The sequence below is a fragment of the Lampetra planeri genome, chromosome 4 (assembly GCF_965212315.1).
Source record: "Lampetra planeri chromosome 4, kcLamPlan1.2.h2, whole genome shotgun sequence".
Classification (NCBI taxonomy): Eukaryota; Metazoa; Chordata; class Hyperoartia; order Petromyzontiformes; family Petromyzontidae; genus Lampetra; species Lampetra planeri.
In genome coordinates, this window is record NC_136110.1 from 4,078,802 (window position 1) to 4,091,329 (window position 12,528).

Here is a 12,528-nt window from a genome sequence, read left to right on the forward strand (position 1 = left end):
GACTGCCACCCCCTCCCCCCAGAGTCCCCCCCCCCCGCGTCCCCCCCCTCCTCACCCCGTGCCACGTTGTTGTGACCGGGGAAAAGGGGGGGGGGGTGGTGGATGGGGAGCATACGAATTTGGAAGTTTTGGTGTCAAGGTGACGGTATTGACCGTGGGCCGCGGTGATACGCGAAATGCAGATGGAGGACGTCTGCCCGTTGCCTCGCACGGCCGGCCGCTCGCTCAGTCATCATCAATCACCGGCGCTTCGGCCGAGACGCTAGGCCAGAGCAGAGCCAACCCCCCCCACCCCTCACCAACCCCCACCAAGGCATCCACCCACCCACGCCACCGCCGCACCCCCCCCCCCCCCACCGTCGTCTCCAACCTAACCCCCTCGCCTATTTCCAGCGCTTGCCAACACCCTTAAGGTAGCGATGGATTTGCAGTGGTCGTATCGGGCTGCAACGCATCTATCAAATAAACGCGTCGAGATCAATTTGATGATTAAATAGAAGGGGAACGGAGGCGAACTTGCGCAAGCTCTCCGCGCCTGGGCAGAGCGGGTTTAACGATGCTTCGATTTGGCAGTTAAAATTGATTCCTAAGGTCGCAATACATGCATCAAAATTGTCTGTGAGCATCCATTTTTTGTTTTTAGGGTATACGCGTTATGTAATTGGTTCACGTGAACTCTGCGGCTCCATTGACTCCAATACGACGTACAGGACATGATTGAGGAACCAAGGGGACAGAAGAGGGAACGTGCCCAAAGTGGACGTCAACCACGGAGATGGAGTGATTAGATCAGCACCGGGGCAGGAGATTGCAAAACCGTGAGCGATGGTGACAACGTGTGGAGGCCTAAATCCAGCAATTGATTGATCATGGCTACTGATGATGTTCATTATAATAACGATGAGCCAAGCCGCTTCGATATTCACCAAAGTATAAAAACAAATCTATGCATTCTCCACTTTAAACGCGATCCCGAGACATGCCAATCGAATCGCATTGTGGCAGCAATGTAACGTGAATGTCTGACGGCGGTTGAACTCCGTCAGCCCGGGGCTATTGTACCTCACTCCACACGAGCATGGTTCCGAAGACGACCTGCAGCCCGTCGAAGAAGTTGTCACCGATGATGATGACCGTGGCACCTCCGGTTGTCCAGCCTTCACTGGGGCTGATTGCTTTGATGCACGGCGTAGCTGCTTGCACAGAGAGAGCGAGGGAGCGTTGTAAGTATGTTGGCAAAGCATTTGTTGATTTAACTCCAGCTAATATTCACAACCTTGTCGCAGATGACAAAAAAATGTACGTGGCCCAGTTCTGTGAATAGTTTTCATGTGATTATCAACAAGTGTGAAACTGGACGCGTTTAAATTGCTGTCACTGCGGTTGACTGATCATTTGATGAACATATTCTTAGGTTTTTTCGGTAAAGTCACGTAGGTAAAAAACATTAAAAAGTAAAATAAAATAAAAAATAAAAAATCACGACGTTTCGGAGGCAACACAAGCTTCCGTCTTCAGGTGGTACCGTCACAGCCACGACAGCTGTATCAAGTAAATGAAAGATTGCAGTAGCTACCACTCCGTTTATATGATGAACATGTGACAGGATTCTAATACATTTAAAACAATCTAATTATGACTGTTTTTCATAATTGAGTATACCTTTTAAAAAGATGTGTTCATCCGTGACGATCTCGCGGCAAAGTAAATGTACACATTAATCACCGCCTGGCATCTTGGGTTAGATTCCGGCGTGCCTACCAACCTATTTGATGGCCTCAGCAGATACGGAGTGGTTTGTGATATGATTGGCAAAAAAAACTGCCTCTCTCCCTCCAATCTCTCAACAAGAGAATTTAATGTGTCACGCATTAGAGAACCAACAGTGACGAAATAGCTCAACGGTGAAGCCATCGAACATTTATGGTATTGCGCTTTCCAGTGTGTTTTTTTCAGGCCACGCAGCGTATCGTTCGCAGCGAAGTCTGACGTTTCGCTCCACGTGCTGGGAGCTTCTTCATGTGCATAGCAAAACCTGCGCTAAACCTACCTCGTAACATTTGCTCCTATACATGTTTATATATATATGTTTATATTTTTGTCTTGTGACCCCCCCCCCTCCCGTAAAAAACGTTTTCAAACAGAGCATTTTCAGGAAGGAATGCCCACCAAAAGGCAACTGTTGGAGACCGCCTGTACAATGATTTACTTTGTTCTGATGTGAAAGGGGCGGAGGGGGGGTGAAAGAATTGTTCCCGACTGTTGACATAAGTGTAGGAGTCCTTTTTAAGTCTTGTGTTTTTTTGTTTTTGTGTCGAAGGGAACTCCACCCTCCCCGTTACAATAACACAACACGCTTCCTGTGCGCGGACGGACAATGATGGAAACAGTCACACGCACCGGGCAAGCACGTGCTGGAATGCGCGCGCGTCAAAATCCGCCCAGAGGGGGCAGAACGTAGGTGCCGTGCGCGCGAGCAATGCAAGGACGCATTGAAAACGGCTTCGATATGCAATGCAGCGCATGGTGGAGGTGCATGTACGCGTCTGAAAGAATGACCGTATAATTATTATTTATATTGCATTATTATTATTTCAGGAACTGAAAGGTCGCATCAAAGACAAACTTTAGATATATTAATATATATTCCCCCTCCCCTCCAGTTATGCCCTTGACGTCAAGTCATTAAATGAAGCGCCACTTCTGGGCGATGAAGGAGCCGGGCAGAAAGAGGCCTGCAGAAGTGGCTATTTGAGAACTACATCTGAGATGGCCACAAGTGAGTTCTGATATCGACACTAGGGGCGCTGCGCATTTTCAAATTTCCTGCTACAGGGCAACGTTCAACATTTGGCAGTGGAAGTTTTTAATTCTCAAAGCTGGAAAAGTATCATGTCTAAGTGGAAAAAAAGCAATTTAGATGATAGTCAACATGTAAATGTTGCGAGAGATGCAGAGAAGATAGATGGGCTTGTTACATTTAAAAAAAAAAATCTCAACACATTCGGCAATCACGTAGTGGTCTTCAAATTACACATATATAATAGGTGACGTTTCGAGCAATAGTCCTTCTTCAGAGCACGTAAATGGTTTATCAATGTTTTATGTGCCATAAAGACGAGCCATTGCCCAATTTAGTTTCCTATTCTATGTATAAGTTTCCTTTTAAGCCAGTGTTGTTGGCGAACGCGTTGAGTCTTGACGTCAATTGTGTTTGTGCACTCTGCCGTCATTGCCAAACGATCAGCTATGTTTATGCGCTTGTTGTGTATATACGATTCGAATTTGAGCTGATATTCGATCTACCCATATATATTTTATTCGAGGATCCAGGTCCCCCCTTGAGCAACTTGAGGCCTTAAGCTTTAGCTTTGGCGTATTATGCCAAGCAGCGGCACCACTGCGCACGAATGCTGCATTTGACCAGATAATAAAGTTCAGTTGAAGGGGCTTAACAGACAAGCACAAGGCTCTTACTGCTTTATCGCAGACACATTGACACAAATGCTGTACGCTATACATGATGCACTGCAGCAATTTGACAAAGTGCGTATATAATCATCCTGCATTGAGTCTTGAGACAACTGGAAAATGAGTGATTACATTTTTTTCTCAAAACTGTTTGTGAAAATATATTTAAGATATAAAAAAAAGAATCACGTAATTATACAGGATAAATACCTTGGCCTAATTATAATATAGCTGTAATGTTGATATTGATGTCGAGAAAACTGTTTTTATTGATCAAATAAAAGCCTTATTGATGTTGATGTGTGCCATAATGACAACCCTTGTCATTAACTCCTTGAAAATTAAAGGCAATTGAATAAAATTACGAACGCAGACTCCAAATATGTTTGCGTGCAAACCCTTCATTTGTCCTAACAATGCACACGTGGTACAAACGTGCACATGGATGAGATCCTCATTGATTTAAATTCCACAAATGGACAAACGGTAATTGATGTTCGCATTCTAACCGATGGAAATCACATGGACAATTGCCTTCTACTTAACGAGTAAGAGTTCATAACAAAGTGGAGAGTTCAATAGGACGTTCTTCCCACCAGAGGAGGAGTGGGGTGGAGGGCGGCTATATGGTGGTCGTGTTGTCGTGTGGTGCTTAATGTTCAACACAGTAATACCCCGGTTAACGTTGGGGATGCGTTCCTGAAAGCTGGGACAACGAATATTGAAATGAGTGTTTTTCCCCCAAATAACCACGTAAAAAGTCTAATGTATTCGACATTACCGTACAATTGTTTACGCGCGATGCAAAGTCATTCGTGATCAGGGTAGGTGGGCCATAACTGGTAAAAAAAAAAACCATTTAGTTTATGGATGGAGGCAAAGGCCGAGACGACGTTTACGAGAACGGATGGATGCAGCTATCAGCGACGCAAGTGTGGGTTGAGGCGACGCAACTCAGGTTAGCAGGTTCGACACACATTCATCTGGGCGTCGCTGTACAAGAGAAGAGAGTTGGGGGTCGTGCTGGCACGTGCCGTACAGGCGTCACGAAGTGCGGGGGGGGGGGGGTTGTCTGAGTGTGGAGATAGAGGAGTCATCCGTACGCAGGAACAACGCGCTGCCGAGCGTAACACACCTTCCGAAGGGTCGAGTCTCCGGGCACGCCGCCCGTGCTTGGAGTTGTTGTGCACGAACATGTTGTCTGACACGGCGAGCACGTGACCGTCCACGTTGACGGTCGTGGAGATGACGACCTGGCGGCGGGCGGAGGTTGTTACCGTGGGTGTGTGGGGGGAGGGGGTGACACACACACACTCAACACGAGTCAATTCGTGTTGAGTGTGTGTGTGTCTCGGTGACATGCATAATATGTGGGCATGTTAAAGGTAAGTGTCGCAGTGTTAGTTGGCTTCCGTGTAGCGTACTAAAATAAGGACATTTTGTGCAGACGGTTAATGTTTCATATTGATGGGAGTTCCCTTCTGAGTACCTTTTGTAAGTGAGTGTTGTTTTTAAACTGCGGTGTGTAGGTGTGTTGGGCAGTGGTTCGCGCACTGCACGAGGAACCCAGTCACCTGATTTTTTAATCCCCGAACACAGCTGACATCAGTAGCGAGCGAACCTGTCCCGGACCTCTCCCCAGTCGACTCGGTAATTAATGAGCAAGTGGCGTGGTGTGTAAATTTCTGCATTGGGTGCACAAATAAAGGGTGGTGTGATTCTGAACGCACCAAACCCCTCATGTGACACGATCACCTTAATAGGTGCCCGCTCACAAAACTTGCAACCCAAAACCGTTTATTACGTTACACGGGGGCATCGTTGTGCAGGCGTGTGTGTGTGTGTGCATGTTGGGAGCAAAAGGCCCGCTGACTTGCACACTGCTTCAATATCCCCCAGCAATCTGGGTTCAAGGCCTGGCCACACACAAAACCATTGGCATTTGACCCTGGTGTGGGTCTTAGGTCAAGTCTGTCTCAAATGAATACCTGGTGATGTGGTTGTATCGACGGCAGCAATCGGAAAACAAAGGCGAGAGGTGCTGTGCTGGGCACATCACTCCCCCGTGTGTCATACAGGCTCTGATAGGGCCTCGCTAACAGCACTTGCGCGTGCGTGCGTGTGTGTGTGCGTGCGTGCGTGTGTGTGTGCGTGTCTTTGGCGGGCAGCAGTGGCAGTGTGGTTAGCACGTCATATGTATGTTGGACTTCTTTCGCACCGTACGTAGCCAACCGTGCTAATCGGATGTGCAGGGGAAGGACGGTAAACTAAACACAGAAAGCAATTCTAAAGAAATTGGTTTCAACTTAGATTTAAACGTGCAGAGCTCCAGTGGCTTCCTGATATCGTAAGGAAGAGCGTTCCAGACGGCCGCAGAAGAAACGCATCTGAAAACGACCTGGGTTCAATTGCAAGCCACGGATAACAGCAGTGCAAAGTGGTATTGACTTGTTCTAGGCCTCCCTCCCCTACGTCGACTCGCCCTCAAATGAGTACTCGGTGGTCAGGTGTGATGTCCCCCTTCAACTTGCTTATAAGGGATTACATCTTGAATCATTGCCTCACTTGATGCAGCTAATTCGGATGTGACGGTCCCACCTGATGACGGAGCCTTGTGTTGCCTCCGAAACGTCGTGATCTTTGTTTTATTTTATTTTCATTAATTTTGATGTTTTACCTACGTGACTTACGGAAAAAAACCTAAGAGTATGAATCCTTGCAGTCACGAAAGCTTCAAATCTAGAAAAAAAAGGTGTGATGTCGAGCACACCGCCAGCTCATGCGCCGGTCCGGCCTGAGTCGGCGCTCGCGAACGGCGCGACTTCCCCGGCAATCCACAAGGCTGTGTGTTGCGAAACTGATGAAGGCTTTCGTGCTGAATAGTGAGGCTGAAGTGCTCTCGCCAAATAGCATTTTTTGACAGCCCGGCAGTGTTTGTTCTAACAAATCGGCCTGACTGCTGATGAGACCCAGAAGGTCGAAACCGGCCCCAAAGTTTGCTCTCCTAAACAAATGCTGCCTGGATAATATTGGTACGGGAGGCAAGAAGGTGGAAAAAAAACCCCACCGGTTCCGAGTTTGCTCGCCCTGAACAAATACCCGCCGGATAGCATCGGAGAGGGAGGGAACGAGCACATTGGCCGATGGACAGAAATCAAAAAGGAAAATAAATAAATTGATCTTCGAGGAGACGAATGGGATTTCGTTTTTTGTTGATTTGGCGTTGCCGCGCGGATGCCGCAAAGTGGGCTCGCCGCGCGCTCTGCCCCGTTGAAGACTTATACAAAGACACGTGCGCAGACACATCTTACTCGTAATCATCGCCTTTGTGACGAGGCCACGACGTTTAATACACGTTTCCTGCGGAATGGCGGTTGCACGCCCGCTTGCTTGCTCGCTCGCTCGCTCGGTCTCTCTCTCTCTCTCTCAGCGAGCTGATTAAACCCTCATTATCTGGTGGCGGCACTCGCCCGCAAAGCCCGCCCCGCTCTTCTGCGCTGATTGATCTAGCGATAGGTCGAGCGGCTAATTAACTTAATTAAAGCGGGGCCCGGCTTGAGGACGACGCCGCAAAGGCGACAGGGCGACATTTTTCGCAGCTTTAATATGGACTTTAATGGGAACTAATTGCTCTTGCTTCAAGTCTGGTATCGTTGCGTGTAATGGGTCTGTTTGAAGGTGTGCGCGTGAGTGTGTGGGTGCTGTGTTTTGATTTTCGGGCTGTCGTTTTTTTGTACGAGGCTGTGAAACAAGAAACAAAAAAATGCCGCGCTCTTCGCTGCTCTCGGGAAAATGTTTGTTGTTTGCGAGGTAAGCGGTGAACCTGCCCCATTCGCGCGTGAGAATTTAGATCAGTGCGCAGCGTCTTTTTCAATTTGTCTTCGGTGCGTGCATGGTAATCATATTACGGCTTGCCACATATTCGCAGAGCCCCGGCAATAGTTACTATTATTGCAATAACATTGTAATGACAACACTGGCAGAGAGGTCGTGCGGTAGTTAGCACATTGCGCCGGGAAGCCGGCAAAGCTGAGTTGGATACCCTACCACGGTTGGCACCGGCCGACCCGTCCATAATTGCTTGACCATGCTTCATCACGTTGGTCATAACGGGTTGTTGTTGTTGTTGTTGTAAAAGGCTGGTGCCCCGAACCGGTTCAGATATCACTCACCACTGATGTTAGCCGTGACCAGCAATCAAACGCGGATCACCGAATTCACAGCGCGGTGCCCTAACCCCCCGCGCCACCACTTGGCCCCTCACCACCGTCTGCGTATCGCATCCGAACGCAGATGGTCGTTGTGTCAATTGAGCCTGAACCTGAATCCTCTCTGTGTCCACGTGCGTGACTTGGTGTCCCGTGGCCGTACTGGGCGCCAGCTGCCTGCAATGTTCGGAAGCGACTGCGAGATTGGAAACTCGTTTCTTTATTTTTGTCGCCTTCAGTTTGCTGTCCTTCCCCACGCACCTCCGATCAGCACGGGGTGGCCAACGTACGCACGCGAAAGAAGTTCAACACGCGCACGCACGCACGCACGTGCACACGGACACAAGCGGCGTTCAATCCGTAGCTCTGGGGGCCACGTGGGCATCATCGCAATGGAGCACCACCCCCCCGTGGAGCTGACGTGCGTGATTGTTTCGCTCGGTGCGCACGGCGTGAATTGCGGCCTCCTCGCCGTCGTTGCCCTGTTTCTTGTTAAGTGTGGCTGTTGCCAGCGGCGTTGGTTCTGGCACCGATAGCGCTGTCGGTCGCAATCAATGACGCGCGTTTTTTTGCCGCGATCGATGTCTTGTTGATGCCAAACGGTTGGCGTCGCTGGCGGTGGCCGCCGTTCGTGTGTGTCGGGGGTTGCCAGTCGCGCGCTCCGATCGTTCGCCCCTTACCTGGAACCGCCTCATGTCTCGTGGGTTCCCGGCGTTTTTCAAACAGTTCTGATTGCACTTGAGGAAGAACTTGAGAAAAAACCTGAAGCGTACGAGAAACAAAAAAACAAAAAAAGAAACACGTGTTATTGTTTTTGCACTTTGCCAAAATCACGTCCAGAATACAAGCAACACGTTGCCTCCGTTGCAAGGTTTATGCTGAAAACATTGATGTATTTCAGAGCTAGAAGGCCCCAGCCAGTGCTGTTTGAAAGCAACGTACACTTTGCACCTCACTAGCAGTCCTCAACCCAATCTTCGTATAGCTGGAAGAGACACCACAATAACAAAATATTATCCCACTCTAACCGGGGTGCTAACAGGAAAACTTAAAAGTACCCAGACTGGAGCCTCCAACTCCCCATACAACATTGGGTTTCGGCATCCCTTTACCTTTCCCCGAGGCAGACCAACTTATTTGTCTTTTAAAAAAAAAGCTGTAAATGCCACACAAGACCATTCTGATTTTACGAGTTGAACTCTGATGACTTGCTTCGTCCGCAACCACTTCCTGTTTTCCAACATTCCTCAGTAACATTAAAACAACAACAGCAACAAACATCAAACAACAGAGAACAAAACTTCCGGCAGAGCCTCCCGTTAGCAGAAGCCGTAAATTTTGTGTTTTTTTTAAATCCGTCGGCGGCGGGTTTTGCACGTCGCTTATTCGCCAAAAAAATCGTTCCCCTCGCCACCGATTTCTGGCATCCGCTAATGCACTTATTTCTGTAGAGCACACATCCCAGCCACTGCCTCCTGAGAGCTGAGATCTAAAATTACGGAGTGGGGTGGTGGGGAGGGGGTGTTTGGGGGAGGGGGGGGGGTGAGAGCGGCCAACCATTAAAAAAAATTAGCTCATGACTTTGTTAGCCAAGCTGCGACTTTGCCACGTGGGGATTCGCTTGTTTAACCCCCGACACCTGTGAGTTATCGAGAAAGCGAGGACAGATCGCCGGCCACTAATGGACATTCCTATTTTTGCTATTTTCGGGAGCCCGAGCGCCCGTGTGGTTTTTTCTCTCTCTCTCTCTTCTTCCTCCTCCTTCTGCACGTCACGACGACGGAGAATCTTTGGTGGCGTCAAGATGCCGCGAGTCGCCTTTTTGGCTACGTTGCAACGGTTCCGTGGTGGGGTAGCATGGCGTAGGGCTCCGTTCTTCCGCCTTGCCAACAGCGGAGCAGTAACTCGCCATGTCCGCCACGGACACTGCCTTCGGACAGAGACCGTGTAGCAGTAGTAGTGTAGTACGTGGGTTCATGGGACTGTCCGTCGTACTTCTTGTGAGCAGAGAGACTTACATTTTTAGAAGTTAACGAATGCTAATCAGCTCGACGTTTCCCTGCTAGAAGGCGTTGTTAATTACCAACGCATTTATTTACGTATCTGTGGCTTGCGTATCGATTGCCCAATGTGGAGGCTTAATTAATTATTTACTGAATTGGCTTATGCACAATTAGCCCCGCAAACTATCCCTGAATAGTTATTGGATCAAGTTCACTGCGTGCATGAAGGCGTCTAAACACTGGTCTGTGTTCACGGATACTCCGCTCAGACTGCCAGGAACCACGAATGCCAATCTCCAAATGTCACATTAGCTCATTGTGGGGCGTAATTATTATAATTATAATAATCATCATCAGTAATATAGATTCACAGTTCAGCGTTCTATGCAGCAATCAAGAATATGCCGTATTAAAAACTAAGTAAAATAAATATGTTTGAACCATCTGCTGAATTGCAGGAAAGTAATTAATAAAAAATGTTGTTCCAAACACTGTGTGTGCGTATGTCTTGTGCGATTTATATATGGCTGGTGCATGAGTAAATTGCAACGTTTTGAGATGATCGTATTAGTGGGCGATGATATTTGTGTTCCCGGCCCTTTAAACATCATCCCAGGATGTGTGCACTGGGACTAGGCAGTGTGCACGTAATAAGAGAAGCCGGAATGACATTTACACATTTAGCTCTTCGTTAAGCGATCACAGGTGGCAGTTTAGCTTTGAAGGAACGGCGTGAAAAAAAAATCAGTTCCCTATAAATAAAATTCAATTCTCATATTCATGGTGAAGGTGATTTTGGAACGGTGGTGGAACGTGCGCTGTTTGTCCCAGATCTCTTACCGCGGTTGCGTAACAAAAACTGTGGTGCTATGCTCCACTTTAATCCATAAGCCTGCGAAACAACTGGATTCTACGTGAGCGAAACCTTAGCCCCTCGTCTCACACGCTGCACTCTGAAATTGTGTCATTTTCATCAGAACCACACCGAGATTCACGGAGGGAGCAGCCTCAGGTGTCGGAAGCACCGTCCTCCCCCCCCCCATACGTTGCGTCCTAGAGTTTATTTTTTACAACGATCATGAGCCTGCCCAAGTAGGCCACGCTGAACTGAGAGCGCAAAGATATTGTCTTAAACCGCACGACGTATTTAGATAGCGTGGAACAAGCTTTTAAATTATTTTATTTCTTTCTCTCTTTCTCTCTCCAGCTTCTGTTGCAAACGATCACGATTCTGTGCGCCGCGCGGCGCGCTCGCTCACTCGCTCGCAACACAATAAAGGGTGAAAAATTGCCGTTTGAGTTTACATACGCGTCCAGGCATCGCGGCCTGAAGAGTGCACATTTAGCGATTGTTCTGCCTTCCCGAGGGCTCATAAATTGTGGCTCTCGGTGTCCGCCGTTTCCGCATTCCCTGCTCAGCTCCGCATTGTGAGCTCCCGCGCGCGCGCATCTTCTCGGCTCCGCCCATGAGCAGATTGAAACACTCGCCCCCCTCGCGACTACAATCGCTATTGTCCGAGCCCGTCCCCCCCCCACGGGCGGCCGTTTGGCCACCGTATAAATTTAGGCCCATTGAATGCGGGTGACAATAACGCTGACAGATGGAGGGCCCCCCCTCTCCCTCCCCTCCCCAGCCCCACCGACGACGCATGCTGCTGCTGCTGCTGCGTCCGGCAGCAGGGACCGCGCCGTGCCGAGATTTGAATGGGAAGCGGCGGTTAGCGGCCAACGTGGAAGAGGGTTCGTGACGTGACGCTCGGTGTACGTCGACGATCATCGTCGCGATGATGAGCGTCGTGATCATCGGCGTCATCGTCATTTACGATCACGGCGGTCGACGGCATCGTCAACAATCTCGTCGTCATCGGTGGAAGAGTGGTCACTGGCATCGTCGTCATCACCACGATTATTGTCATCATCAGTATCGTCGATCAATATATTTTTCGTGACAAACTGGGTCGAGATTAAATCACGATACATCAGCATTGCCCGTTTCGGGCGGAGCGCGTCCAACTGACAGGGCATGTCATCGGTCGTAAATAAAGGTCCACCCTACTTAGCTTACGTATGTAAAAGAAAACACACACATCTGTGATGTATGCGGTTACATGAGATACCTCAGTGGATTCTTCCTTGGCTATTTAAAGAACAAAATCCGTCAATGATAAGTGAAGTTGGTCAAAACAATTTTAGAATGGTTATTTAGAAAAATGTGTACTAAACTAACATTAGCTTTATTTGTAAGCCTCTACAAATACAATATTCACCACCCTTTTGACAATTCACTTATGGATGCAGGCCTCTGTCTGCCATGTCAGTCAAATGACAATGATTCACCACACTGCTCAGCTAGGGTCGTTGAATGCGGTCGACCCAGGATCACTCGCCAACGGTGTTAGCCAGGGCTGCTGAATTCAACTGAGTTTGGTAGATTCATAGCAGAGTGTGCTAACCCCTTGCACCACCACCACCGCCCCACACCGTAGCCATAACAATAATAGCCATCGTACAACAGACATGAGCGCAAAGCAATCGACCGCTTCTGAAAGCGAAGAGCGCCTGGCTCTCCTCTCGCTCGTTTCACTGCCCCGTTGGCAAAGACGCTTGAACTCGTCCTCGTGAACGCACCGCTGCTCGTGTGCGCGCATGAGCGCACGCTTGCCACCGCGACGCTGCGCGCAAAACGCGCACGAATCGCCGCGATCCTACACCGGTGTGCACTCACGGCGCTGCGCCGAACGCTTTCGCTCGCCCGTCGCGAGTCTAAACTTCGTCCCCTGTTCTCTCCGAAGAAATCTGTCTCCTCGCATCGCCGTCCCGCGACCTGGCGTCGGCACTGCGCGGTG

General features: G+C 49.1%; 1 protein-coding gene across 8 annotated transcripts in view; it reads right to left on the minus strand.

Moving 5' to 3' along the window:
• The window catches only part of LOC144717593 (transcription factor COE3), a 148,364-nt gene that overhangs the window by 50,972 nt on the left and 84,864 nt on the right, over positions 1–12,528 (minus strand). For 4 of the 8 annotated variants that reach the window (XM_078593079.1, XM_078593077.1, XM_078593075.1 and 1 more), the window contains exons 7-9: positions 8,360–8,441; positions 4,607–4,724; positions 1,063–1,193 (exon numbers count right to left, since the gene is read on the minus strand). In XM_078593079.1, coding sequence (XP_078449205.1) covers positions 1,063–1,193; positions 4,607–4,724; positions 8,360–8,441 — 331 coding nt within the window. Of the gene's footprint in view, positions 1–1,062; positions 1,197–4,606; positions 4,725–8,359; positions 8,442–12,528 lie in introns of all 8 variants that reach the window. The other 4 variants (XM_078593078.1, XM_078593076.1, XM_078593081.1 and 1 more) reach the window with 1 other exon arrangement.